At 47.1% G+C, this 27,463-nt stretch overlaps 1 protein-coding gene across 1 annotated transcript in view; it reads right to left on the reverse strand.

Moving 5' to 3' along the window:
* Gabbr2 (gamma-aminobutyric acid type B receptor subunit 2) overlaps nt 1-27,463 on the reverse strand; it is a 324,986-nt gene that overhangs the window by 107,148 nt on the left and 190,375 nt on the right. Inside the window, exons 5-6 of the mRNA XM_048337731.1 lie at nt 23,567-23,632; nt 18,852-19,052 (exon numbers count right to left, since the gene is read on the reverse strand). Coding sequence (XP_048193688.1) covers nt 18,852-19,052; nt 23,567-23,632 — 267 coding nt within the window. The remainder of the gene's footprint in view (nt 1-18,851; nt 19,053-23,566; nt 23,633-27,463) is intronic.

Raw genomic sequence — 27,463 nt, forward strand, 5'->3', positions numbered from 1 at the left:
AACTCTAGAGTTTGTTCTAGTTGCCCAAATGTACGGGCCTTCTGCACCTCTTCCTCTTCTCTTCCAGAGCATAAGTGGGCCTGGGAATAGCTCAGTATTTTAAAAAGAAGAATTTTTTTTTTCTTTTACTGAGCTGAATGTCAAAAGATTTTGATTGTGACCACAAAGTACTGACACTGCCTTTTTGCTGCTACTTGGGGAACCACAACTCTTTGCCCTCTGGGCCTTTTCTCAAATGACCTTGACCTCCTTGACCAGCAAGGTCATCAGAGACCACAGCTTCATCTCTGGAAAAGCCCTTCTTGGAGGCAAATCGCACAGAGAAATCACTGCTTCCATCCTTGTCTGTGTATACCGGGAAGGACCCTTAGAGATGGTCACCCAGGCCCCCCATGTATATACAGCCTGAGCACAGAGAGGTCCAGAGACTTGCACAAAGCCGCACAGCTTATGTGTGCATGCATGGTCAGATAAGCCCCCATCCCACTTTGTCTGCATCTTCCCTCTTTGACCCTGAGGTCATCTTTGCACTTGGGAAGCTGGCATGAGTTGTTTTTGAGATCTAGTGGTCAGAAAAGGGAGTAGATGTGTCATCAAAAACAAGGGCTTTGAGCCTGGCACCAGTGGCTCACACCTGTAATCCTAGCTACTCAGGAGGCTGAGATCTGTGGATTGTGGTTTGAAGCCAGCCTGGGCAAAAAAGTTCCCATGAGACTCTTTTTTTTTTTTTGCCAGTCCTGGGGCTTGGACTCTGGGCCTGCGCACTGTCCCTGGCTTCTTTTTGCTCAAGGCTAGCACTCTGCCACTTGAGCCACAGCGCCACTTCTGGCCCTTTTCTGTATATGTGGTGCTGGGGAATCGAACCCAGGGCCTCATGTATATGAGGCAGGCACTCTTGCCACTAGGCCATATCCCCAGGCCCCCCCCCCCCGCCCCACCCTGAGACTTTGAAAACCAGAAGTGGGGCTGTGGCTCAAAGTGGTAGAGTGCTTTCCTTGAGTGAAAGAGCTTAGGTGACAGTGCTCAGGCCCTGAGTCCAAGCCCCACAACTGTAAAAAAAAAAGCAAGCAAGCAAGCAAGGGAGGGCTGGAGCCTATCATGACAAGAAGCAAGCTCTCTTGTGAGGTCATCCACACAGGTGGAGCACCTGCCTGTCCAGACATGAGCAGGTCCCCACTCCAGGGTCTCCTACTTGCTAGGCAGGCATGCAACCATGTGAGCCACAACCCCTAGCTCTTTTGTGCTTCCTTTATTTTTTTAGATACGGTCTTTTTTTGCGGGGGGAAGAGGGGCCTGGACCAGCCTGGATTTCAATCCTCCTATCTATGACTCCCACATGGCGGGGATCACAGGCCAGTTCCCCTGCACACCTGGTTTATTTGTTGAGATGGGAATTTAACAGTTTGCCTGGGCTGGCCTCAAACCATAATCCTCCTGATCACCACCTCCTGTTTCTGGGATTACCCGTGTGAGTCACTGCACCTGGCATTGTTCTTTCTTGTCTCCAGGTCCTGCTGGGAGGCTCAAGCTTTCTCCCAGCTCACCCTTTCCCTTGGAAGTGCAGCACCTCCAGCCATAACTGCTGTGTCTCTCCCTGAAAATACACAGCAGTGTGTCCCTGGGGTTCCTCCAGATGCCAGCCTGCTTCTCTGCCAGCGCAGCCTGTCTACCGGAGCCACTCAGTTAGTCACACGCCACTGACCACCATAAAGTCTCAGTGGCTGTCCAGGCAGGCTTTCAAGTGTTGTCATCATGTGTGGCCATTTCTAGTTCTCCTGGGAGCATGCAGAGGTCCACAATGAGGTGTGATCTCTTCCTTAAACCCCTGGGTCCTTCAATTCCATCAAGATCCCTTACACCCCAGGGCTTTTGCTCTGGCTGTTTGCTGTGTCCAGCAACATCCTCAGTTCTGTGCCTCTTTAAACTGAGCCCTAGCTCTCTTTCTTCTGTCTTAACTTACGGTTATCTGTCCATCCACCTCTCCCTCACAGCCCACTAGTGTTAGGCTCCATATGTGTTCTAAACGCTGAGCTGTCTCGTCTCCAGACCAGAAAGTCCCTGCTCAGCTCCTTTCTACCCCTCTATTTCCCCTCCCTAAAACTCAGGAATATGCCTGTTCACATACTACGGAGCCAAAAAATTTCACTCCACATAGAAATAAAGGGTACAATTCCACCGGGAACGCAAGTACCCCTGCCCTGTGTCCTTGGCAATAGAATTTTCATTTTAAACATCATTGTCAGTTTGCTAAGGAAGAAAGAAAGAAAGAAAGAAAGGAAGGAAGGAAGGAAGGAAGGAAGGAAGGAAGGAAGGAAGGAAGGAAGGAAGGAAGATTTTCTTTTATTTTCAATTTGCCTACCTCTAATTGTTGGATTGAGAGTGAGCTAATTTCAAATACTGACCAGCAATTCTTTATTTATTGGGTAGTTTCCTCTTCTCACCACATTGCTATGGTGATAGTTATGTCTTTGAAAGATCTGTTCTGATGCGTCTTATTATTTTCCATCTTTCACTGCTTGGCTATGTTTTCTTTGATTTCAAAGGTGGTTTCTGGTTGTGAATTCAGCGGTTGCTATTTCTTAAGTATTTAAATGTTACTTTGGAGCACATCTCTCTGATGCATTGCTTTAAGTATAAAATGAGGCCCTTTGATTTCTTCTGTCCTACTGGTTGTTCCTAGGAGGATTCTCTGAGGTAAATGAAGGCATCCAAGGGTGATGGTGTATGTGTTAGTCAGAATCCCATCACTATAACAAGATGCCTGAGGCAATCAACTTACAAAAAAGAAAGATTGTTTGGGAGCTCACAGTTTTGAGGTTCAGTCCAGAATTAGTTGGTACCATTGTGTTGGCCGTGGTGAAGCAGCCCAACATGGCAGGGACCGCCTGGTGGAGAAAACCTACTCACATTATGGGCTAAGGAGCAAACAGAAAGAAGCAGTGTGTGTGGGGGTGTGTCCCTCACAATCCTCTTTTCTTTTTTGAGGCAAATTATCACTATGGAGTCCAGACTGGCCTAGAAATCATGATCTTACTATCTCACTATCTTGTGTGCTGGTATTGTAGGCATATCCCACCAAGCCTGGTTTTCAGATGATATTTCTAGACAGTTCTCCAACCAGAATGTGGTTCTGGGTCATAATCAAAGCTTCTATTTAAAGTAGGAGATCTGGAACTGTGGTGAACACTTCTAGGTATGGTCTCACCAGGAAGGATTTGAGTTTGTATTGGTCATGGGGCTTGAACTCAGGACATGGGTGCTGTCTCTGAGCTCTTTTGCTCAAGGTTAGTGCTCTACTACTTTGAGCCATAGCACCACTTCCAGTTTCCAGGTGGTTAATTGGAGATAAGAGTCTCACAGACATTTCTTGCCCAACTGGCTTTGAGTCGCAATCCTCAGATTTCAGCCTCTTGAGTAGGAAGGATTACAGACATGAGCCACTAGCACCTGGCTGAGACTTTTAGAACCTCCTAGAAAGTGTGTGTGTATGTGTGTGTGTGTATGTGTGTGTGTGTGATGTGTGTATGCATGAGTATGTGTGTTATATGTTCAGGTGCATGTGCATGTGTGTGTATGTATGTATGTCTGTATGTCTGTATGTATGTATGTGGGAAGGAAGAGGACCAAGACCATGTAGTTTATTTGCATTGGCCTCTGGGCCAATTGAAGCCCCTCTGTCTACTTTTCATATCACCATTCACAAATATACATCTTTTCTGTCTGTTAAAGCTGCTCTTTCCCAGCGACAGGAGTTGAAATAGGGCTGGGAACACCCAAGTATGGTTACTGGCCACATTCTGTGGGTGGGACACAGGTAGGACTAAGCTGAAAAATTACCTCTTTCCTGAGGGCTTTGCTACCATGTTTTATTTCAAGCCATTCACCACTGTTTCTAACACCTGTTTTCTGTGGGCCAAACCTGAAGACCAAAAAGAAGAGCCCTCTCCATAATAGGTGAAGAAAGAATAGTTGTCCCTAAAGCAGGGCAGGTGGCATTTTCTATTAGTAATGCTGCCACTGACTGCAGATCAATGTTCATCCTCTGAGGTCAAGCTTATTGTTAGGTGCTAGAAGGTTCTGAGAAGACAATGGTCTAGGTGGATTGTCCTCTTACTAACCATTGTGCTCTTGCATAGTTTTGAACAGTAACTGTTGGAACTTGGAATGTATTTTCCTACAGAAACTAGAGTATCAATAGTGGTTAGGTTCCCCAGCTAGCTTCTACAAGCTTGCTAACGCCCAGTGTGACTTAAAGTCATGGGTCTGCCATTCCAACAGAACCAAGCTAGAGCCACGGAGAAGCACAGGAGGGAGGACAAGGAAGATGTGCCCTCTCCCCTCATCTCCAGCACCCCACTCCCCTCAGAGACAAAACCAGCAGGGTCTTGTCTGGCACCCCTATGGGAGGTCTGATTCCAGAGCCTGTTTGGGAGAACTGCTGGGTCCTTGCAGAAGAAACTTCCAGGTGTTTGTGGTACCCCTCCTCTTCTGGCTGAGCACTCCACCTCCACACGCCTGCTGCCCCTGTGACCCTTGTTCCTTGGTGCAGACATTTATGGCCCTGTAATTCACGTTCAGCCTGTTATATCATCCTGTGGAGCTGCACACCACATGGCTTCTCCCTTCAAAGAGTTGAGGAGAGGGACACATTCATCCTTCCCAAGTGACAGTTTCTCCCTATTAAGCTAAATCATCTCAGCTCACACTTCTACTAGAACACTGATGAAATGGCGTATACCAAGCCAAAGCTTCCACCAAGGACATGTAAGAAAGCAGAATATAATAGAAAAGACATCAGAAAGCAACCAGGGCCGCCAGGACAGAAGGGCCCAGCAAAATGGGTCTGAGATGGATATAACATTCTTTCTGAGTGCTTGCTGGTTTGTGAGCCGGAGGTTTGTTGCGGACACAGAAAGTACTGGGCCAGTGCTTTTAGCGGTCCCTCGCTGGGAAGCCCATGGCCACAGTGCAGGGTCACTAAGACAGCAAGACATGCAGGGCTAAGGATCCAGAGGACAGGGAGCCACAAGAGAGGAAGTCTAGCATCCTAAGAGAGGCTCCTATGCTAGGGATTGATAACTAAACTGAACAAAGCAAGGGGCTGAGAAACCAAGCAAAGTGAAAAGGAACCAAATAGATCGGTTAGAACTTCAGAACTAGGAAAATAAAAATTGGATTCTAGAGGCAGTAAACACCCCAGGGTTTCTGGGAAAAACATTGAAGAACCAAACACTAGGAATCAGAGCAAATCAGAATAGACTGTGCCTTTTAAATAACCGAACCAAGCCCGCACTTAGGAATGTTCTCTGGAGAAAGGTAACACCACACAATGTTTTAATAAAAGAGAGAAGAAAGGACTAAGAAAAGAAAAAACAAAACAGAAAGAAAGCCAGAGGTGATCTACAAGTCTTGAAGTCTTTGACAGGATGAACTTTGAAAACAGCAAGGTACTCATGTTAAAGGAACGAGACACAAAGCTCCAGAAGCTCCAGAGAACAGAAAGCTACAAAATGAATAAAGGAAAACAATGTGGAAATTCTAAAGATGGAAAAAATACAACTACTAAAAAAAAAAAAAAGGAATTCACAATAGATGGGTGAGGCAGCGTTTTAGACCCAGCACAAAGGAGATTACAGAACAGGTGTTACTTAGTCATAAATATTCAGACTGATGGAAGCCCAAGGAAGAAAAGTGTTAGAAAGTAGGAAATGAGCACCAGAGACACACAGGTGCACATTGGAAATGTACCACACAGGGGTCAATTTCATCTGGGAAGGGGAGGAATGGGACACTATTCTAGAATTTCCTCCAGTGCACGTCAATTCACAGCTTCATAAGATTCTAAAAGGCGGGGCAAACTCCAACCAAAACAAACACAAAGAAGATCTCACTTGATCACAGTCCATAAAACTATTGATGACCAAAACAGTTTTAAAAAACTTGGAAAGGCACAATAAATCTGACAGCTGACTTCCTAGGAACAATGGAAGCCCAAGGACAATGGGGTGGTATCGTACAGTCATGAAAGAAGCTAATGGACAAGCTAGAGCTGCTCCCTAGCTAATGAGGGAGGAAATGGAGGGGAGGAGGTAGGGGGAGGGGAGATTGTAGTCAAGAACTCCTGGTACATAACACAAAATTAAGAAAAGGGAAGGAGTGGGTCAAAAGAGGATGAGCATGGTGAAGGGGGTGACACTGATCAAGACGCATTGTTTTCATAAACGGCTTCGCTATATGGCACCTCCTTTGTACAACTACTTAAAGATAATAAAAATTTAAAAAAATAAAGGAGAAATGAAGTAAATTTCAACCAACCAGAAACCAGGAGAACTTGTATCCAGTAGACTCACAGTGGAAAGAAGAATGAAGAGGAGTACTTCAGGCAGAAAGATAGTGATACCCAATAGAGCAGAAACACAGGAAGGAAGAGGAAGTCATAGAAGGGGTTAGTTACTCTGAGAGACCAGGGCTAAGATACCCCAGAAAATCTTAAGGGAGAAGAACAGAGATTAAGGATTTATACTAGCAGATATTGGTTTTATAAAACTGCTATGATCAAGGCGATGTGGTATTGGCTAAAAGACAAAGAGAAAGGAAAGGTAATTGAAAGCCCAGAGATTATCCACACTATAGACAGTCATTTGATCTATGACAAAGGTGACACTGTAGTTGGGAACAATGATCCTTTCAAAAAAGGGTACTGAATCAATTGTCCATAAGAAAATAAACCTTATTTTGGAGCATACGTATAGATTCTATATTTCAGTGTGAATGGTATAAAAACATTTACAAAAGACAAGATAGGAAAATTTCCCCATGATCTTTGATGAGCAAAATTTCCACCTGGGTACTGGTGGCTCATGTATGTAATAATCCTAACTACTCACGAGAGCAAGACTAGAAGGACCACAATTCAAAGACAGCCTGGTAGAAAAATCTGTGAGGATATATCTCCAAAATATGCATTAAAATGCCTGGTTAGAGGAATCACTCAAACAATAAAGAATCAGTCAAGAAAGCAAGCTGGGTAAGCAAAGAGTTGGTACCATCAAAAAAAGTGTTTGTACAGAACAAAAACATACTAATCATAAAGCAGACTAATGTATTGGGTTATGTGGGCTGAGGATATATCTAAGTGGTAGAGCACTTGCCTAGCATGCACAGGGCCATGGGTTCAATCTCCAGTAAAATAAATATAAATAAATGATAAAATCCTCAGTAAAATATAAATAAATAACATTTTAAATAAGTTGGGCTATATTATAATTAAGAATCTCTCTTTATGCAAATATATCATGAGCCAGGTGCTGGTGGCTCACACCTGTAATCTTAGCTACTCAAGAGGCTGAGATCTGAGGATTGTGCTTCAAAGCCAGCAGGACTGTCCATTAGACTATTTCTAATTAAGCACCAAAAAGGTGTGGCTCAAGTGGTAGAGTGCTTGAGTAAAAGAAGCTTAGTGACTGTGCCCAGGCCTCGAGTTCAAACCCCAGGACTAACACAGATGCACACGCATGCATGTATGCATGAGCGCGCGCGCGCACACACACACACACACACACACACAAAAAAAAAAAAACAACTACAAAATATATTCAGAATTTCAGAGGAGAAAGATGGCGCCGAGACAATAGGGAGGCACCCCGACTCGCACCAACTGAATAGCGAGCTGGGAACTCCAACACCCAACACTCCACCAAGAACCCAGCAAAACCAGCATCCAGAAGCAGTGGAGAAACGCAGGAAAACAAAAAGGAGCAAAAAAGAAGAACCGAAAACCTACACGGAGCCGGAGATTAATCGGGGCACCCTCCCCCCACCAGCCGGCCCTGGCCCAAACAGGGTCAGGCTGGGAAAGGGAAACCCGGCGATCGGCAGACAGGTTGCCAGGAGCGCAGAATCCATATAGCGGGAGACCCCACGGACACAAAGCAGGGTGCGGACCAAGACACACCCAGCAGCGACGAGAAGTTCGGGTCCACACCGGATTCGGACAAGGGAACCCAGCGCGGCAGAAAGAGGGAACGGGGGAGCCACCACGACACTTCGCCAACCCCTGAAGGGCCAACGGCGGTGCGGGACACGCACACAAAGCAGCAAAAGTGAGTCCCCCATAATCCCTTCCCCCAACGGGAGACCCAAGCCCGACAAAGACGATATATCTCCCTCCCTCCCCCTCCCCACTCCCGTGGGAACAAAGATTCCCCAAATCAGGCGGGAAGCTCCCAGCAGGCACTGGGAAGCCAGTCTAGCAGGGGAAGGGCGGAACAGCCCCAAGCCCCCAAAGGTTCCTGAACTGGCAGAACCGGCCCCGTCCCCTTCCCAACAGGGGCCAGGGACGGCCGGCAGGGCAAGCCCCACCCGAGGCGCCTAGACCTTGCGGACTCTTACAACTAAAATCACAGGCGCTGGTGGGCAATACCAGCCCAGCAGGGTCACCTGAGCCTGATCACGTCCCCCCTCTCGAAGCGGAGGCGAGGTCTGAGGGTGCCAAGCCACACCCGGACAGTCGATCCCACTGGGCCCCACACATACTGCTTCCCCCGCCCAACGGACTCGCGGGAGGGCGCAAGCACAACCCAACAACCCAGGGCTCGCTCTGGGAGGCAGACCCCACTTAAGTGCCTGTTGTAGGGGACTCACAGTGCACAGGAGGGCGGGGCCCCGGCGAAAGCGCCCGCTCTGATAGGCGTGCCCTGCACTGGTGGGCGGGGCCACAGCGACAGCACCTGCTGACGCAGACACGCCTACACAGAAGGGAGGGAAGAACTACACAGACTTCCAGATGCGCAAATCACAAAGAAACATAACTCAGTTCATCAAAGGACAAGCCAACTCGCCAGCTCCAAAAAGCAGCACGACTGGAGAGGAGATGGAGAATAAAAAAGCAAATGAGGACATGTTAACAGGAATGATCGAAACCGTCAGAAATGAAATCAGAAAACAATTCCAGGAGTTTAGAGCGGAAATCTGGAAGGACACCCAGGAAGCCAAGAAAGAAATGGAAGCAAAACTGGATACAATGCAAGCCTCGTTTAAAGAAATGGAAGCAAAAATGGATATAATGCAAGCCGCCTTTAAAGAAAATCTCCACACCCTGAGAATTGAAATGCATGAAAAAATAGATTTAAAATACAACTCTTTAAAGGAAGAAATTTCCACGATCAGAGCTGATATGACAACCATGAATAGCTCTCTGACATCCATAAACTCCGCAATTGAAACCATAACACAAAGAGTGGACCATATGGAATCCAGAATCTCTCGCCTGGACGATGAAGCAGCTGACAACAACCAGAAAATGACCACACTCCAAGAAAAGGTGAAGCTTCAGGGAAGATTACTCCAGGAACTAATGGACAAAGACAAGAGATATAATCTGCGTATAATTGGAATAGAAGAAGGAGCCGAATATCAGAGCAGAGGGCTTAATCATGTTCTCAATAAAGTTATTGCAGAAAACTTCCCCAATCTCACAGGGGACCCCATCCAGGTAACCGAAGCCTATAGGACACCTGGCAGGCCAGACCCCAGGAAAACCACCCCAAGGCACATAATATTCAAGACTACAGACCTCAAGATTAAAGAGCAAATTCTGAATTCAGCCAAAGCGAAGAAGGAAACTTTTTTCAATGGGAAGAGGATTCGAATAACATCCGACTTATCCACACAAACTTACCAAGCTCGAAGTGAGTGGAAGAACACCATCCAAGTACTTCAGAATAACAATTTACAACCTCGGATCAAATATCCAGCGAAACTGGAGTTCACATTCGAAGGGAGAACCAGATCTTTCCACACCAAAGAGGAGCTAAAGGAGTATGTGAATAAAAAACCAGCCCTACAGCGAATATTAAGAGGGGAAGCCCACCCAACAGAGATCGTAAAAGACACACAGACAGATTCAGAAAGAAACTTCAATAGCCAAAGTCCAGCAGAAACACAAGCTCACTAAAGACAAGAAGAAAAAAAAAAAACAACAGGAAAAAACAGCCCAACAAGAAAATGGAAGGAGAAAAAACACCCTTATCCTTGATCTCTTTAAATATAAATGGCTTAAACTCCCCGATCAAGAGGAGCAGACTGGCAGAATGGATCCGCAAGCAAAAAGTTGACATCTGTTGTCTACAAGAGACCCACCTTACAGCAAGGGACAAAAACAGGCTTCGAATGAAAGGATGGAGCAAGATCTACCAAGCAAATGCACCCACCAAAACGGCAGGTGTAGCCATCCTGATCTCAGACAAGCTGGATTTCTCTTTAAAGTCCACTCAAAAAGACAAAGAAGGACACTACATATTGATACAAGGAAAAATCCAGAATCAAGACATCACGGTGATAAATGTATACTCACCGAACAAAAGAGGCCCGACATATGTCAAGCAAATTCTCACAGAATTACAGAGCAAGATAGATGCAAACACAATCATAGTGGGTGACTTTAATACTCCTCTCTCTCCAAGAGACAGATCCAACACCCAGAGGATTAGTAAGGGAGCTGAGGACCTAAATAACACCATTGCCCAAATGGATCTAACAGACCTATATAGAACCTTCCACCCTACAGAGACCCAATACACCTTCTTTTCAGCAGCCCATGGATCATATTCCAAAATAGACCACGTCATAGCCCACACAAAGAACCTCAGCAAATACAAAAGAATTGACATCATCCCATGTATTATATCTGATCACAGTGGATTAAAGGTAACCCTCAACAACAAAGGATACCACAGAGCCTATACACACTCTTGGAGGCTAAACCCCACGCTGCTATCCAACACTTGGGCCACAGATCAAATTAAAGATGAAATCAACGAATTCATAAGCCACAATGACAAAGAAAACACATCACAAAGAAACCTATGGGACACAGCTAAGGCAGTACTGAGGGGCAAGATCATTGCACTCAGTACCCACATTAAAAGAATGGAAGCAGAGCAGGTGAATACCCTCACGATGAAACTAAAACAACTGGAGAAACAAGAAATGACAGAATCTAAAACGACTAGGAGGGGAGAGATTACAAAGATTAAAGAAGAGATAAATCTGATTGAAAATAGAAAGACCATTCAACAAATAAATAAGACTAAAAGCTGGTTCTTTGAGAAAATAAACAAAATTGACAGACCCCTTGCAAGACTCACAAAAAAAAGAAGAGAAGAGACTCATATACGTAAAATCAGGGACTCCACAGGAAAAATTACAACAAATACACACGATATTCAAACAATCATAAGGAGCTATTTCCAAAACCTCTACTCAACAAAAAACAATAATTTTACAGAAATGGATCAATTCTTAGAGAAGTACAAACTACCCAAACTGAACCAAGAAGAAATAAATCAACTAAATAAACCAATAACTTACGGTGAGATACAGGAGGTAATCAAGAACCTCCCTACTAAGAAAAGCCCAGGCCCAGATGGATTCACCAATGAATTCTACAAAACCTTTAGTGAGGAGCTAATTCCAATACTCCTCAAACTCTTCCGCGAAATAGAAACGGAGGGAAAAATCCCGAACTCATTCTACGAAGCTAATATCATACTCATCCCCAAACCAGGCAAAGATCCAACAAAAAAAGAGAACTACAGACCAATATCACTAATGAACACAGATGCAAAGCTCCTCAATAAAATATTAGCTAACAGGATCCAGAAAGTGATCAAGAATATCATACATCATGACCAAGTAGGCTTCATCCCTCAGTCACAAGGATGGTTCAACATCCGTAAATCAATCAATGTAATTCACCACATAAACAGAACTAAAATCAAGAATCACATTGTTATCTCAGTCGATGCCCAAAAAGCCTTTGACAAAATACAACATCCATACCTATTAAAAGCTTTGGAGAGAACAGGAATAGATGGAACATTCCTCAAAACAATAAAAGCCATATACAACAGACCAACTGCTAATATCATATTAAATGGAGAGAAACTTAAATCATTCCCCCTAAACACAGGAACAAGACAAGGATGCCCACTCTCCCCACTTCTGTTCAACATAGTACTGGAATCCCTAGCCATAGCAATAAGGCAAGAGGAGGACATCAAAGGGATCCACATCGGCAAGGAAGAAATCAAGTTATCCCTATTCGCAGACGACATGATCTTATATCTCAAGGACCCAAAAAACTCAGTACCCAAACTCCTACATCTAATAAACCAATTTGGCAAAGTAGCAGGATACAAAATCAATCCACAAAAGTCAGCAGCTTTTCTGTACACCAGCAATAGACAAACAGAAAAGGAAATTATGGAAACGATTCCATTTACAGTAGCCAAAAAAAGAATAAAGTACCTAGGGATCAACTTAACCAAGGACGTGACGGACCTATTCAATGAAAACTACAAAAATCTAATAAGGGAAATCAAAGAAGACACAAGGAGATGGAAAGACCTCCCATGCTCATGGGTAGGCAGAATCAATATAGTGAAAATGGCCATACTGCCCAAATTGTTATACAAATTCAATGCAATACCTATCAAAATCCCAGCCACATTCTTCACTGAAATAGAGAAACCAATCCATAAGTTCATATGGAACAGCAAAAAACCTAGAATAGCCAAAGCAATTCTAGGCAAAAAACATAGTGCAGGAGGTATCACCATACCAGACTTCAAGCTCTACTACAAGGCCATCATAACAAAAACAGCATGGTATTGGTATAAAAACAGATCGGAAGACCAGTGGATTAGAATTGAAGACCCAGAAATAAAACCGCACTCTTACAGCCAACTGATATTCGACAAAGGAGCTAAAGACATACAATGGAATAAACATAGCCTCTTCAACTACTGGTGCTGGGAGAACTGGGCAGCCATATGCAGAAAACTCAAAGTAGACCCAAGCCTATCACCATGCACCAAGATCAACTCAAAATGGATCAAGGACCTCAACATCAGACCTGAATCCTTGAAACTACTGAAGGACAGAGTAGGAAAGACACTAGAACTTATAGGCACAGGAAGGAACTTCCTGAATAGAGTCCCAGGCGCACAACAAATAGGGGAAAGACTCAACAAATGGGACTACTACAAATTAAAAAGTTTCTGCACAGCTAAGGTCATAGCCACCAAAATAGAAAGACAGCCAACGATATGGGAAAGGATATTTACCAGCACAGCAACAGACAAAGGCCTGATATCTGTCATCTACAGAGAACTCAAAAAACTAAGCCCCTCCAAGCCCAATAAACCTATTAGGAAATGGGCAAAAGAGCTAAAGAGAGACTTCACAAGAGAAGATATAAAAATGGCAAAGAAACACATGAGGAAATGCTCAACATCCCTGCTAGTAAAGGAAATGCAAATAAAAACAACCCTGAGATACCACCTCACCCCAGTTAGAATGGCCTATACTCTGAACTCAGGAAACAACAAATGCTGGAGGGGCTGTGGGGAAAGAGGAACCCTTCTCCATTGTTGGTGGGAGTGCAAATTAGTACAGCCACTTTGGAGAACAGTATGGAGGTTTCTCAAAAAGCTCAATATAGACCTACCCTATGACCCAGCCATACCACTCCTAGGCATCTATCCTAAACAGCAAAACCCAAGATATCAAAAGGACATTTGTACTTCCATGTTTATCGCAGCACAATTCACAATAGCCAAAATTTGGAAACAACCCAGATGCCCCTCCACAGATGAATGGATCCAAAAAATATGGTACTTATACACAATGGAATACTACATAGCGATTAGGAATGGTGAAATATTGTTATTTGCAGGGAAATGGTCAGAACTCGAACAAATAATGTTGAGTGAGACAAGCCTAGAACACAGAAAACAAAGGGGCATGATCTCCCTGATATATGACTGTTAACAAAGGGAGATGGAGAGACAGTAGAGACCAAGTCTGTGAACACTGTATATGTGCTTGATACATTGTATACTGCATATGGGTCTACCTGACCTAGACAAGGGATGGGAAAACAGGTTGTAAGATATCACAAGAAATGTACACAATGCCCTACTATGTAACTGCACCCTCTTTGCACAGCACCTTGTAAAAAAAAAAAAATTTATGTTCAATTGATAATAAAAAAAAAATAAAAATTAAAAAAAAAAAAAAAAAAAAAAAAAACAGAATTTCAGGTGTAGTTCAAGTAGTGCCTGAGTTCGTGCCCCAGTACTGTGTATGTATGTTTCTGTGTGTGTATATATATAAATATAATGAACAGATAAGCCACAGAATGGCAGAAGAGAAAATAATTCATATCTAGAATATTTAAAAAGTTCTGCCTTCCTTCAAGTCCATTCTTAAGTGAACAAAGAATTGCAAATCCATGGGAAACAAGTAGACAATCCAATAGGCGAAAGGCTTAAATAGGGAGTTCCAAAATAGGGTATCAAAATGACTAATAAAGATGTGAGAAATGCCCAACTACATCAGCTATCAGGAAAAGGCAAGTTAAAACAAAAATGAGATAACACCACACACCCCCTAGATTGACTAAAATTAAAACCTGACAGCATCCAATGCTGGGAGCATGTTTAGTGCCTGGAAGCCCCGCTCCTGTCAGAGGGGGTGTAACATGGTGTAACCACTTTAGAACACTGCCAGGCTGTGTCTACTAAATCTCAGCATATGCTCACCCTATGACTCAGAAATTCCACCCTCGAGGATGACCCCCAAGAGCAATGGGAACATGTATTCATCACAACACATCACATGCCCAGAAATAAACCAAGCAAAACATGGGTGAGAAATCTACCCAGAAAATTACAAAACCTTTCTATGAGAAATCGAAAACTTCCATAAATGCAGAAGTAGGCAAACATTTTGCATTGGATGACTATATTACCAAATGGCCAGTTTTCTTCAATCGGTACAGATTTGATTTTTTTTAATTCCCACAAAAAACAGGACAATGGTGGTAATGACCTGATTTAAAATGTACATGGAAATGCAAAAGGCCAAGAATAGCCAAGCCAACCTCCAAGAATTACTACAGAGGAGGACCTACTAATAGTACAAAGTTAGAGAACTGAAAGTGTTTGGATGAAAGGCAAAGAGATGTAAGAGAAAATGAGGTTTAGAAAGGGAACAGGTACACAGAGTCATTTGATTGGTAATGAGGCGATGTCAGAGCACACCATGGGGAAAGTTGGGCATTTCCAAAAATGATGCTGGGTCAAACACATAACTAGATGAGAAAGAAGAGAAGAGAAGGAACCATGATCCTTACCTCATTTTACACATAAGCATATACTGTCAGGCTGATTGTTGATTGAAATGTGGAAGACCAAACACCAAAGCTTCCACAAGACAAAAGCAGAAATCATTGCCTTGGGGGTAGGTCACATGAAAGAGTTTCTGTCTATTAAAACAACCCATTTATAGGACTTTATTTATTTATATTTAAATTAGCTCCTCAAAACTCCTAAACCATTTCAAATGGACTTTTAGCTATAAAAGTCCTATGTAAAAATCTTACCTTGATTGATCACCTAACTTCACAGAAGGCCAGGACTACAAAGTGACTGTGTGTCAACAGTCCAAAGGTTCGCATAGTTCACCTGTGCTTTTGCCCCATCATGCTCTGGGATAAGATTTTTGTGGCAAACAGAAGCAGATTCTGCCCAGGCAGAAGTTGGAAGCCATGAAGGTTGGATTGAAATAATTGTCCTGGAAGACTTTAAAGACTTCACTAAAGTTGAAGACGCTGCAAGAGGCAGCAGGACAGATCAGAGTCCTGCCTACAAGACAAAGACTTCAAGGCTTGTATAAACACCAACCTTAATCCCACAGCAATATAGCCCGAATGGATCTAGTGATCACCCTTGGGGTCACTCCATGGTACACTGGGCATGTGGTCCAAGTTTTACAGTGGACTAGTAGCAAAGAATGACCATGAAAACTTTTCCTATCAACAACTCTCACTAAAAAAAACACTTTGCTGTATACCTGTATCTATATCTATGTAACTCTATCTATGGATAGATTACATCTCTATGATTATCTATATAGCTTATATAGATACTATCTACATATAGATTGTATAATATGGATTATTTATCCATCATCTTGATTACTGAACTCTGTAGCATCTTTAAGTTCTGCCCTTTGTGTCCACTCTGGCTGTGTATGTTCCAGCTGTAGAGGCTGGGGCTGCTTGGTGGGTAGGAGGGATACTTCTCAAGGTCATCAGCTCAGCTAAGCATGAACAGAGGGGCCAGTGGGTCCTACATGGCTGAGGGTGGGGGGCTCTGAAGGACAGGTGGGGAAATGATGAGAGGGTCCTTAGCTTGCAGGGGAGCAGAGGGTGGGTAGAAAGAGACACTAGCTGAGCTCTGGGGTGGACCTACATTTTCTGGTTCCCAGAGGCTGCAGGCCTCCCTGGATGGTATCTGTCACCTTGTCACCATGGGGTCATGTGGGCAATGCCACCCTTTACTTCCAAAGCTGCAGGGGCAAGGTGGGTCTCTTTGACTTTTTGAGTCATCTAGCTCGCCCCTCACTGTAGGGTGAGTGAGCAGTCCCAAAGTGTCCCAGGTACGGGCACTGTGGGGAGCAGCTGCCTTCCTGAAGATTCAGGTAAAGCAGCAGAGAAACAGAAGATGGAGAGGCTGTTGTAAATATCAAGATATATCCTCAGGAAGCAATGGAAGATGACCTTCCTCAGACGCATCCCCAAGGCCTGAGCAACCTTGGGCAGCTCCCTCCACTGGGGGGTGGAGGTGGGGTGACATCCATGCTCCACTCTACATTTGATGCCCTTCTCAGTCCTTGCACACCCAGGCCCCACCTCTTTTAGTCTTTGATCCTCTCAGACCTGGCCCATCTCAGGCTCCGCCCCCTCCATCCCGTCTATCCAGGCCACGCCCCTCGCGGGCCATGCCTCCCAGGCCAGGCCCAGCTCCCCTTTCAGACCTTTGACCTTCCCCAGGTCTCCATTTACCTCTTATTAAGCTACCTTTAGGGTTTTTTTCCCTTCGTTTTTGCATTTTCCTCCAATTTCGTACTAATTTCTCATACTTTTTTTAAAAAAGATTTAAAGATATCTGTGCATTCAAGTATCTTAATAAATTGCAAATTTTGACACCCTTCAAAATAACATTTACCAAAATAAAATGACTTGTTCCTGCTCATTATTCAACATCTCAAAAAGTTTTTCTTTTCCACAGAGGCATTGATTTTTGGTACGAAAACATTTCCCTCGGCATTTTCTAACCAGGTGCCAACATGATCTAAGGACTTGTTTACAAAATCCATCCTAATGATTTGCTACCTTTTGACAAATCTATAAATCATTGGTGTAGAAGTTGGCTCTGATTGAGATTAAATAATGAATAAAATTATATATGTATGCACACACACATACATATATATATACACTTTATTATGATGCTCTTTTTTCTTCCTTTAAATGGAACGGGATCTGTGAGCGCACTGGTTTGGGTGGAAAATGTCACTCTTAGAACCCAGAAAAGAACCGTGTGCGGGCATCCTGGGCACTGGGCAGACAGGGCGAGTGTGTTCTCATCAGGGCCACCCACCCCACCCCCGCCCCCATGGGGGTCCTCCCCACCCTGATCCTGATGGGATACGTTGGATGTACTGCCACAGGCACCCTATTACCCAGTCTTTGAACAGTCCTGCAAGTCCCAGGGGCCGTGGGTAGAAGACAGAGGTGCCCCCATCTGTTTCGTCCCCAGCCATGCCAGCACCCTGCACAATCTGCTGTCAGCCCCACTAGCCCAGGGAAGCAGCAGGCTGGGGGGCTCAAAGTCATGCTGGAGGGCCCAGCCCAGCCCAGGATAGCATCAATGCAAGGAGACGTGAATGAGACCATGTTTGAGGCCATGGGGGCGCAGAACACAAACCTGGCCCAGCCTCAACAGCCCTTCAGTTATTGTTGCCAAAGGCAAGCCCATGCTGGTGGCTCATGCCTGTAAGCCTGGCCACTCAGGAGGCTGAGATCTGAGGATCATGGTTCCAAGATAGTTCAGGCAGGAAAGTCTGTTAACCACCAAAATGCTAGAAACAGAGCTGTGGCTTAAGTGGTAGATCATCAGCCTTGAGTGAAAATGCCAAGTGAGAGGGCAAAGCCCTGATTTCAAGCACCAGAACCAAAACAACAAAGCCAGCTAGGACCCCACATCTCAGCCAACTACAGTGCTGTACACCCATGATGCTTCCATACTCAGTAGATTCTCACTGCTCCTCTGGATGCATAGAGAGCCATCTCTCCCTTTTGCAAGTGTCAAGGCTCAGAGTGGTCAAGTCATTTACTCCATGTCACATGGAGTTGGGCACCGCTTATAGCTTTAAGGTGCGGTCCTAGGTGCGCCTCTACTCCTGGACTGGGGCCGCATGGCTGCTAGCCTGTTCTCCCGCCTCAGACCTCTTGCATGCCAAGATGGCAGCGGGTGGAACCCAGGGGGCAGTCCTGTAGGATGTGACGACTGCCCATAGAGGAAGTCCTGTGATGTCACTGTGATGGACAGCTATAATCAGCCTATCGCCTTGCCTAGTTAGCCACTCCAAATCCCTCCCCTTCCTGCCGTCATTACTGCTATATAAACTCCCGCCCAGACTTAAAATCCTTGGATTTTCCGCCTGACAGATCCCCGATGCGCCTGGTATCCTGAGTCCTTATTTAAACATAAGGGGGGCTGGGTGGGCGTTATTCGCGACTTGCACACATCCGCGGCTTCTCACACTAGGGCACACCCCAACATTTACCCGCAGGACAGGAGAAATCGCGCGCGGGCCGAGGGCCCTACAACATAGCAGTGTCCAGAAACCTAATCCACATCCCTTTGGCTGACACAATCAACCAGGATGAATTGGGGAGCTGGGGCTTGGGGCTAGGAAGGACGGATGGGGGCACTGACCTTCCCCGAGATGGTCTTGATCTGCTTGGAGCTGAGGGGCTCGAAGTCCACGCCGATGTAGCCCTCCATGGCGGTCAGCAGGTTCTTGCGCAGGCAGCGGGACGAGTTGGCCTCTACATGCACCTGCTCCCACCAGGCGGGCTCGTACCAGCCCGGAATGATCCACTGGTACTTGCTGCCATACATGCTCTCCTCGAAGGCCTGTGAGACAGGGGCCCAGAGGGCAGTGGTGAGATGTGGGCCTCTGGAGAGGCCTGGATGGAATCGGGCTTCCTCCTTCCTGGACTTCGTTCCCTTTCCCAATCACCTACTCTGCCTCTGCCTCATCACCCCTGCAAGGATTGGAGGCAGTTTACAGACAACTTGCATAGCAAAGTAATAACCACTGAGTGAAAAGGGAAACAGCAAGGCCTGGGAGCATAAAAATATACGATGTCTTTTGGAGACAAGGAGAACTGTCCGTAGACAAACAGATAAGAGCTCCAATACCACTCATAACAAATCTACATAGTTCATGGTGAGCTTCCTGGTGGTGTGAGAGAGAAGGGCAAAAAGGTGATTTACACTGCTCTCACCATTAGTAAAGAGAAAACATAGTAGATATTATGGGAAAGAAAGTTTTTTTTTGTTTTTGTTCGGTCTTTAGTCCTAAAATGTGCCTCCTATGGTGGATACTGTTTAAGTGGCCAGCATAGTACCTTTCAAATGGCCATGACTATTTATTGTAAGTGCGCAGTTTCTATAGGACTCCACTTGGTAAACTGAGGAGTCTCTCAAGTTTTGCATGTGCTCATCTGGTCATGCCATGTGTAAGTTCAGATCTTTCCCAAAGGCCCCTCTGTGTGTATGTCCTCCCAGCATCTTCTTTGATTGTCATTCCCCCCACCATGGGAGGTGGCCAGGCCGGGCTTAGCCTCATTCTGCAATGAAGAAACTGAAAACCAGAGAGGCCACACAGCCAAGGCCAAAGCTGGCTTCATCTGCTTCCCACTTTAGCAAAGACAGTCCCAAGATGTTCTAATGTATAACTATGTGGCTTTAGTTCTTACTATAGTTATTTCATATCAAGAACAGCCAGGGGATTTCTTGACACAAAATAACCATAGTAAGAATGAGGGAAAAACAGGGAGAGAGCAAGAAAAGGGGTAAACATTATCCAAAAGGAAATGTACTCTTTGCCTGACTTATATAACTATAACCCCTGATTGTTGCTTTTTAAAATATTTTCAAATAAAAATTTAAAAAATATGAAAACATTTAAGAAGAAAACCCAGCTTGGATAGCTGAGAAGTACCTAGGACAACAGTTTGTAAGAATGTCACGGTCCATCAAAACCGGGTGCAGAACGAAGTGCCGCAGTTGGCTCCCATTGTGAGTGGGTGTGGGGCTGGAGGTGGGGGGGGGTCAGGAGGCGGGGTGGGGGGCAGAGAGCTGTGCAGGGAGCAGCTAGCTGCCTGGGGTAGGCAGAGGGGGGTACTGTGCCCTGCGGGTGCTGGGTCTCTAGGGGTGCTGGGTACCCCTGCAGGCTGCAGGGAGACCGGAAGTGGGTCTGAGGCTCTGCACAGCACACAGCAGTTACTGTGGAGTCTGATAGGTGAATGACACAGCTCTCACCCTGTGTCCTGTGGGGCAACTCTCCATGTGGGCCCCCATTCTGCCTCTAAGCAGAGGCTGTGGCACACACGGGTCTCTAACTACCTCCAGGCAGCAAGATCACTTCGCACTCCTCTGAGGCTGTAGCGCCTTCCCTCCCCCCCCTCCCGATCTAGACATCGTCTTCCCCATTGTTTGACCTCATATCCTCGTTATAATGTTGCCCCAATATAGATGGCCGTGGTATACACAGCGAACTCCGTTTTTCAGTCCCATAACAACGAAAACAGGCAGCCTCATGGGCTTCTAGCGAGTGAGATTTGGTCCACAGAAACTAAAGGAAAAGATAATGCCAGCTCCTGACTGCTTTCTTAATTTTAATTTAATTTACTCATTTAAAATTTTTTTTTTATTTTATTGATTGGTGCTGGGCGTGGGGCTTGAACTCAGGACCTGGGTGCTGTCCCTGAGCTTCTTTCTGCTCAAGGCTAGTGCGCTACCACTTGGGACACAGCAACACTTCTGGCTCTTTTGGTGGATTATTGGCAGTAAGAGACTCATGGACTTTCCTGCCCTAGGCTGGCTTTCAACTGTGATCCTCAGATCTCAGCCTCTTGAATAGCTAGGGCGTGAGCCTCCTGTGCCTAGCTAATTTTTCTTTTCTTTTTCTTTTCAGGGTAGTACAGGCTGTCCTTGAGAACGTGTGACCCTCCTTCCTTAGCCACCTGAGAGCTGGGACTGCAGGTAGGTATCACCACACCAGGCAGAGCTGAGTTTTTGTACATGAGGGAATCTCACAAATGCCAGGTTACTTGGTCAACAGTTGAACCTGTGGGACACCCGGCCCCCCTTCTTTTACTGAGCAAGGGAACCCCCCCCCCCCCCACCGACACGCACATACACAGAGCTGCAACCGTGTGCTTGGCTCTTCCAGTAAGCCTGCGGGTTCAGTACTATAGTCTCCACATTCCTGATGAGGAATTCTAGGCTGAGGGGCCACGGGATCTGCCAACCACAGCTGGAAGGCGACAGCAGCAAAACTCAAGGCCCATGCTGAAGTTTCCTTTCTTCTTAGCCAAACTAACTTAAAAAAAAAAAAAAGGGCACCGGCGGACAAGAAGGCAAGTTAAATAAGAGTCTGGAGCCCAGGCCAGAGTACCCCAGGGATGATGTCTGGACACAGAGCAGGTGTCCGTGACTCTGAGGTCAGGGACCTGGAGGTGAGGAGGCTGAGCAGAAGCCTGGCTTGCCACATTCCCTGGGGGCCAATCCTCGACTGGGAACTTTACAGAAGCACAGCTTTGCCCACGGAATGACTAGGTGAGGTCCCCACTTGCAGCAGCTCAGCCTCATGCCTCATCTGCACAAGCCGCCCCTTGGTGGGTGCTTTATCCAAGGGAGAATGCAGGTAAGGAATGATTGCTTCTGTGTTAGAGATGAGGTGTCTAGGGACCAGAGATGTCAAGCTGCTGGCCTAGGGACACACAGCTGCCAGTGCTTAGGCTCAAATTGAGCTCTCAAGGCTGGGGATTTCCAGCAGAGCAGCTAGGCTGTAGGAGACACAGAGACAAGCCAGCCGTGCTGCTCCACAGCTCAAGTGCACATTTTGCCTGGGGTTATAAATAAGCCTGCACTGGCTGGCTGGTGTCCATGCTCCCACTGGGTGGCCGCTCAGATCTGGGGAGCCCAGTGCTGCACAGCAAAGCTGGGCTACGGTACTGGGCTGGCAAAGCCACCGCAGGTGGTCTGTGCCACCACTTGGCAGGGGCAGGAATGCTCAGAGGGCTGGGCTCTGATGGACCCTCCATGGCCACCCGCTCCTCCACCCAGGGCGGAGAACCTTCAGCAGAGACCTCCAGGTGGCCTCAAGCACTGGTCCCATCCAGGAGGTCCCACGTGGGGCCTGGACTCCCAGCTTCAAACTCTAAGCAAACTTGGAGGTTTCAGGGGCGAAGGCTCTAGGGGAAAGGTCACATTCACCCCAGGGCACCAGTGTTGCCAGGGAGAAGCAGGGAGGGGTGGGGGTGATGGCCCAGGGTTGTGGGGACACAGGCTCCACTGGCTTAGGGACACAGGCCCAGGGGCATGGGCCTGACCAGTCTCAGGGATACAAGCAGCCAGGCCTAGGGACACAGGAGGCTCCGGGTTCTCTGTTCCCTGACTCTGCCATCCAACATATTTCAGAACTTCCATAGTCCCTACAAACCTGACATTTACAACCTCATTCCACTTCCTGACCCCAAGGTGCAAGAGAAAAAGAGATCTGCGGCCGATGAATCTCTCTAGATGTCACCTTAGTCTAGGAGGGGAGAGTGGAGGGTGGACAATGACATGGGTACCCAGGCTCTCATTCTGTGGCTTTACTCCTGGCCTGGGGAGCAGCAGGGAGCTGGGGCATCAAAGTGGAAACAGAGTTAACCAAGTCAGAATCCCTTAGGGAGAAACATTCCTTGTTTCAGGTCAGGAGTCAGGTGAACAGGACTCAAGGCCTGGCTCTTCCATGAGCGGCTGATAGGGGTGAGGCTAAAGTAAGCTTCTTCACCCCAACTAGGCCTTTATTTCCCCATGTAGAAAATGGGAGGATCACAGCTTCCTTACTCCTATTATTATTACTGGAAAAGCCAAAGGAGGAAAGGTGCTTTTGTGGTGAGCGTGGTGGTGCACTCCAGTTATCCCAGTGCTTGGAGAGGTAAAGTGGGGGAGGATAGAGAGCTCAGGCCAGCTCGAGCTATACAACCAGACCTTGTCTCAGAAACCTAAACAGAAGAGACCTTCCTCACTGTGGCTCATCAAGTTTACTTTGCAGCCAGCTTTACAGGATTCCGGATGAGAGGATGAAGAGTTTGTACTTGTCCTAGGCTTCTGACCTGCGAGCAGGCAGGGCCTGGGTTTCCCTCCCTCCAGCAGTGCCAGCAATGAGTTCTGACTGAGCAGCTTGGGGGAAGGGGAGCAGCTAAGGGACTGGTTTAGAGGCCCAGCCCTGCCCTGGTGGCTCTCTGGTAGACAGAGCTCTGAGCTTGGAGCTTCTGCTCCCTGATTGGGATCTGGAGAAGGGCAGTGACCTTGCAGGAGAGGCCTGGTGACCCCAAGACACCAGCTACATGACTGACCACATTACTTACACAGCAGAACACCTTGGCTGCCATGTGCTGGTCGAACTGGCCCAGGATGATCCGCACGTCGTTCCCCTGGGGACAGAAGGACACGGAGGTGAAGGGAAGTGGTGACAGGAACCCGGAGGGCTGGACACAGAACAGGCTAGCAGGGGCTTCCAGGGGGAGGGGGGCAGCATCACCAGGTCAAGCCGCTCGGCCTTGCTAGTGGCTCCTCCATTGCCCTCCCTAGTCTTCTGAGGGCCTCCCCTGCCTGCCTCCGCATAGCGTGGACCCATTCTCCAACCTTCTTCCTCACCTTACCCATGGGGAAACTGAGGCTGGAGGAGAGGCCCTTCTGAGGTCTTCTGTGGAGCTGGTGGCAGAGACAAGACCCTAGACAGCCAAACTCCCCTATCCCACTGTGTTCTAGAATTTTTTACTGCCTTGACAGCAGACCTCTCAGGACCTCCCTGAGCAGTCTGTCAGGTATGCGGAAATTTCAGCACCATCAACAGGCCCAGGTGGCCTCAGTGGCTCCTTTTCCTGTCTCAGCCTCAGTTTTCTCATCTAAAAGACGTCTGAGATAATCTGGGAGACTTGCCTGAGATAATCCCCTGGAAGCACACGACACAGTGCCTGGCAGGTGGCAGAATGCTTCCAAGTGCCAGCTACCTTACAGTTAGCCAAGTGTTTTGCCATTCTCCCCACTCCACAGGCCGATCTTGACTTTTAAGGAAAACTTACATCTACAAACTCTAGAAGCAGATTGCTTCTGTGAGCTCACTGTGGTTCATAGGCGCATGCTGTGCAAATGACCCCCAGAACTCAGTCAGCCATTCAACAAACATGTGCCAAGTGTCTGCCTGAGCTTGCCTCTGGGGTCCAGGTGTTGGGCTCTTGGTCATGTTCAGGGATGGGAACACAGCCTGAACCCAACCAGGCTGGACAGCACCAGGCTTGGAGGATGTACTGAACATCTAGGAGGCCAGTGGGGTCCTGGCCAGCACTGTCTCCCCGACGATGGCCTCCTGGGAGGCCCAGCCTGATGCGAGCTGTGGCCTCTCTGTTGGTCCTCGTCATCTCCACAGGCCTGTGGTCCTCTGACGCATGGAGCAGAGAAGCCAGCTCTTATGGATCAGTTTTTAGCATCGTTCAAAATTGGAAAGTGCTGACTAGGGGGGCCATTTTCCTCATCGTGTGCTTTAGCAAAATAAAGAGGGCCTGCCTGCTAAAATCATCCTTCGTGTGCAAGCAAGAATGGAAAGTAGAGAGGGAGGGCGGCAAAAGAAAGCGAAAGCATGCTTGCTCTGAAGGAACTTGAAAGGATCTTTTGCAGAGCAGTTGACGGAAGACAAGCTTTTGTCACCACCACGTCTGCAGTGCTATAAAAAGTCCAAGCCGCTTCCGTTCATGGACAGACGCCCAGGCACACTCCAGGGCTGCTCTCCTAGGGCTGCAACTGTAGCCTACTGCTTCCAACTAACAGCATCTATCCATCCAATCATCCATCCATCTAATCATCCATCCATCCATCCATCCAATCATCCATCCATCCATCCATCCATCCATCCAATCATCCATCCATCCATCCATCCATCCATCCATCCATCCACCCACCCATCCAATCAACCATCCATCCAATCCATCCATCTACCCACCCATCCAATCAACATCCATCCAATCAACCATCCATCCATCCAATCAACCATCCATCCATCCATCCATCCATCCATCCATCCATCCATCCATCCAATATTGATGGAGCATCTGCTCTGTGTTACTAATAGGAATAATGTATTGTGTTGTGGGTTCTAAGTTCATCTCTGGCTGTGTGCCCTTGGTCTTATGTCCCACTGGAGCCCCCATTTATGTGTATGTGTATGGTTGGAGGGAGGACTTGAACTCAGGGCCTTGGCACTGTCTCTGAGCATTTGTGCTCAAGGCTACTGCTCTACCACTTGGACCATACTCTTACAGCTTTTGCTTGTTCGCTGGTGGTAAGAGCCTCACAGACTTTCCTGCCTGGGCTGGCTTTGAACCAGCCTCCTGAGTAGGAAGGATTACAGGAGTGAGCCACAGGTGCCTGGCTAGGCCACCATTCTTCATCTCTGGCATGGGGCAGATACCTCCTGTCTTTTTGGGTAGTGCAGGACTTGTGCTACCAACAGCCAGTTGCTGGATTCAGGCTGCCTCCCCCCTCCCCCCCCCGCCCCACTGGAGCGCTCCCTCAATGAGTTCATCTTCTGCCTCTCTCTAACTGCCTGCTCTGCTCTCACCTGCTTGCTCTGCTGCTTTCCCTGGTCAGCTCTATCACCACCCACCACTGCCCTGTGTATGCCGTGAACACTCCGGTGCAGATTTGTCTCCTGCCATCCACGGGACAACTCGTGTTTCCTGCCAGCACCGTGTCCCTAGCAGGAGCCACCATCTCTCCCTCTTCATTTCTGGCAATGGTTCTTGCTCTAAAATTGTTGACATGGGAGCCATCTTGCACTCATTCTCCCTCTTCTCTCCTGTCCAAGCTCTAACAGGAACCTGCTATTTTTTTCTGCTCCTGATTCAGCTGGTCTCTATAGCTTGCAACCTTGTTCTAGTTACCTCCCTCCTTCCATGGGGGAACAGAGGATCTGCATGATCCATCCTATCCCACCCACCCCATCCCTGGCTTCCACAGACTGGACAGAGGGGTCACATCAAGACCCAGATCTGAATTCCTCTGAATATTCTAGATTCTTTACCCACTGACTTTGGCTTACTTCTCTGGGACATCTTACCACCTCTCCATGGTAGTAGGAGTCAGGAGACTGAGATCTGAGGATTGCAATTCAAACCCAGCCCAGCCAAGAAGGTCCATGAGACTCTTTATCTCCAATGAACTGCCAGAAAAAAGCTGAAAGTAGAGTTGTGGTTCAAGTGATAGAACACCAGAATGGAACACCAAAGCTAAGGAACAGTGCCCTGAGTTCAAGCCCCAGGAAGGAAGGAAAAAAGGAAGGAAGGAGGGATGGAGGGAGAGAGAAAGGGAGAGAAAGAGAAGAGGAGGAAGAAAGGGAGGGAGGAAGGGATGAGGAAGGGAGGAAGGAAGGGAGGGAGGGGAGGGATGGAGGCAGGAAGGAAAGAAGGAGGGAGGGAAAGAGAAAGGAAGGAAGAAAATAATAAACTATTGTTCTTCTAAACACACCAACTTCACTCCTGCTTTGCTCCTGCCTTGTTTGGTCCCCTCCTTTCTGGAAACTATCCATTCAGAATTCCCTTCCACCTCCCACTTCTGTCCCCCAACTCAGCTCTAAACCCAGTACCTCAAGCTACTGTTATGGCCCACTAAGCTTGACAGCATTTCCCCCTGTGGGCTTGCTATCCCTGTGTGGCCGACCCTGCTCCATAGCACAAATGCACTTACCCACCTGTCTCCTCGCCAAATCCCCTCTGATCTCACCCAGTGCAGGGCCCACGTGCTTGGTGATAAGCACCCACTGAGTGCCCCTTGCTGTGGAAGGCTGCAGCAGCATCGGACACCGCAGCTGGCTCTCAGCAGCCAGCAGGTGCCCTTGCTGCACTGATGGGTCACCTGCTAGTCCTAGGACCAGTGCCAATCCCCATGCCCATTTCTCAAATGGACCAAGGGACCCACATCTTCATGGATAACCACCTGACCACCTGCTGACAGATAAATAACCAGCTTTGCCACCCATGGACCATTAGTGTCTCTGTTGCCATGACGACTCTGCGGAAAGACCACCTGGTTCTGTGCTCCCAGGCTGTTAGGTTTGGATGGGGCCCAAGAGATCACGGATTTAGTTAGTCCTTTCCCCGAGAGACTAGAAGTTCCCCAAGATTGTTACTGCACCCACCGTCCGACTCTCAGGGCACCCAGGCTAAAGGTCCTGCCTGCTCCCAGAAGGCAAGAGGGAGGGGCCCAGCCCC

Source organism: Perognathus longimembris, chromosome 1 (genome assembly GCF_023159225.1).
Source record: "Perognathus longimembris pacificus isolate PPM17 chromosome 1, ASM2315922v1, whole genome shotgun sequence".
Lineage (NCBI taxonomy): Eukaryota > Metazoa > Chordata > Mammalia > Rodentia > Heteromyidae > Perognathus > Perognathus longimembris.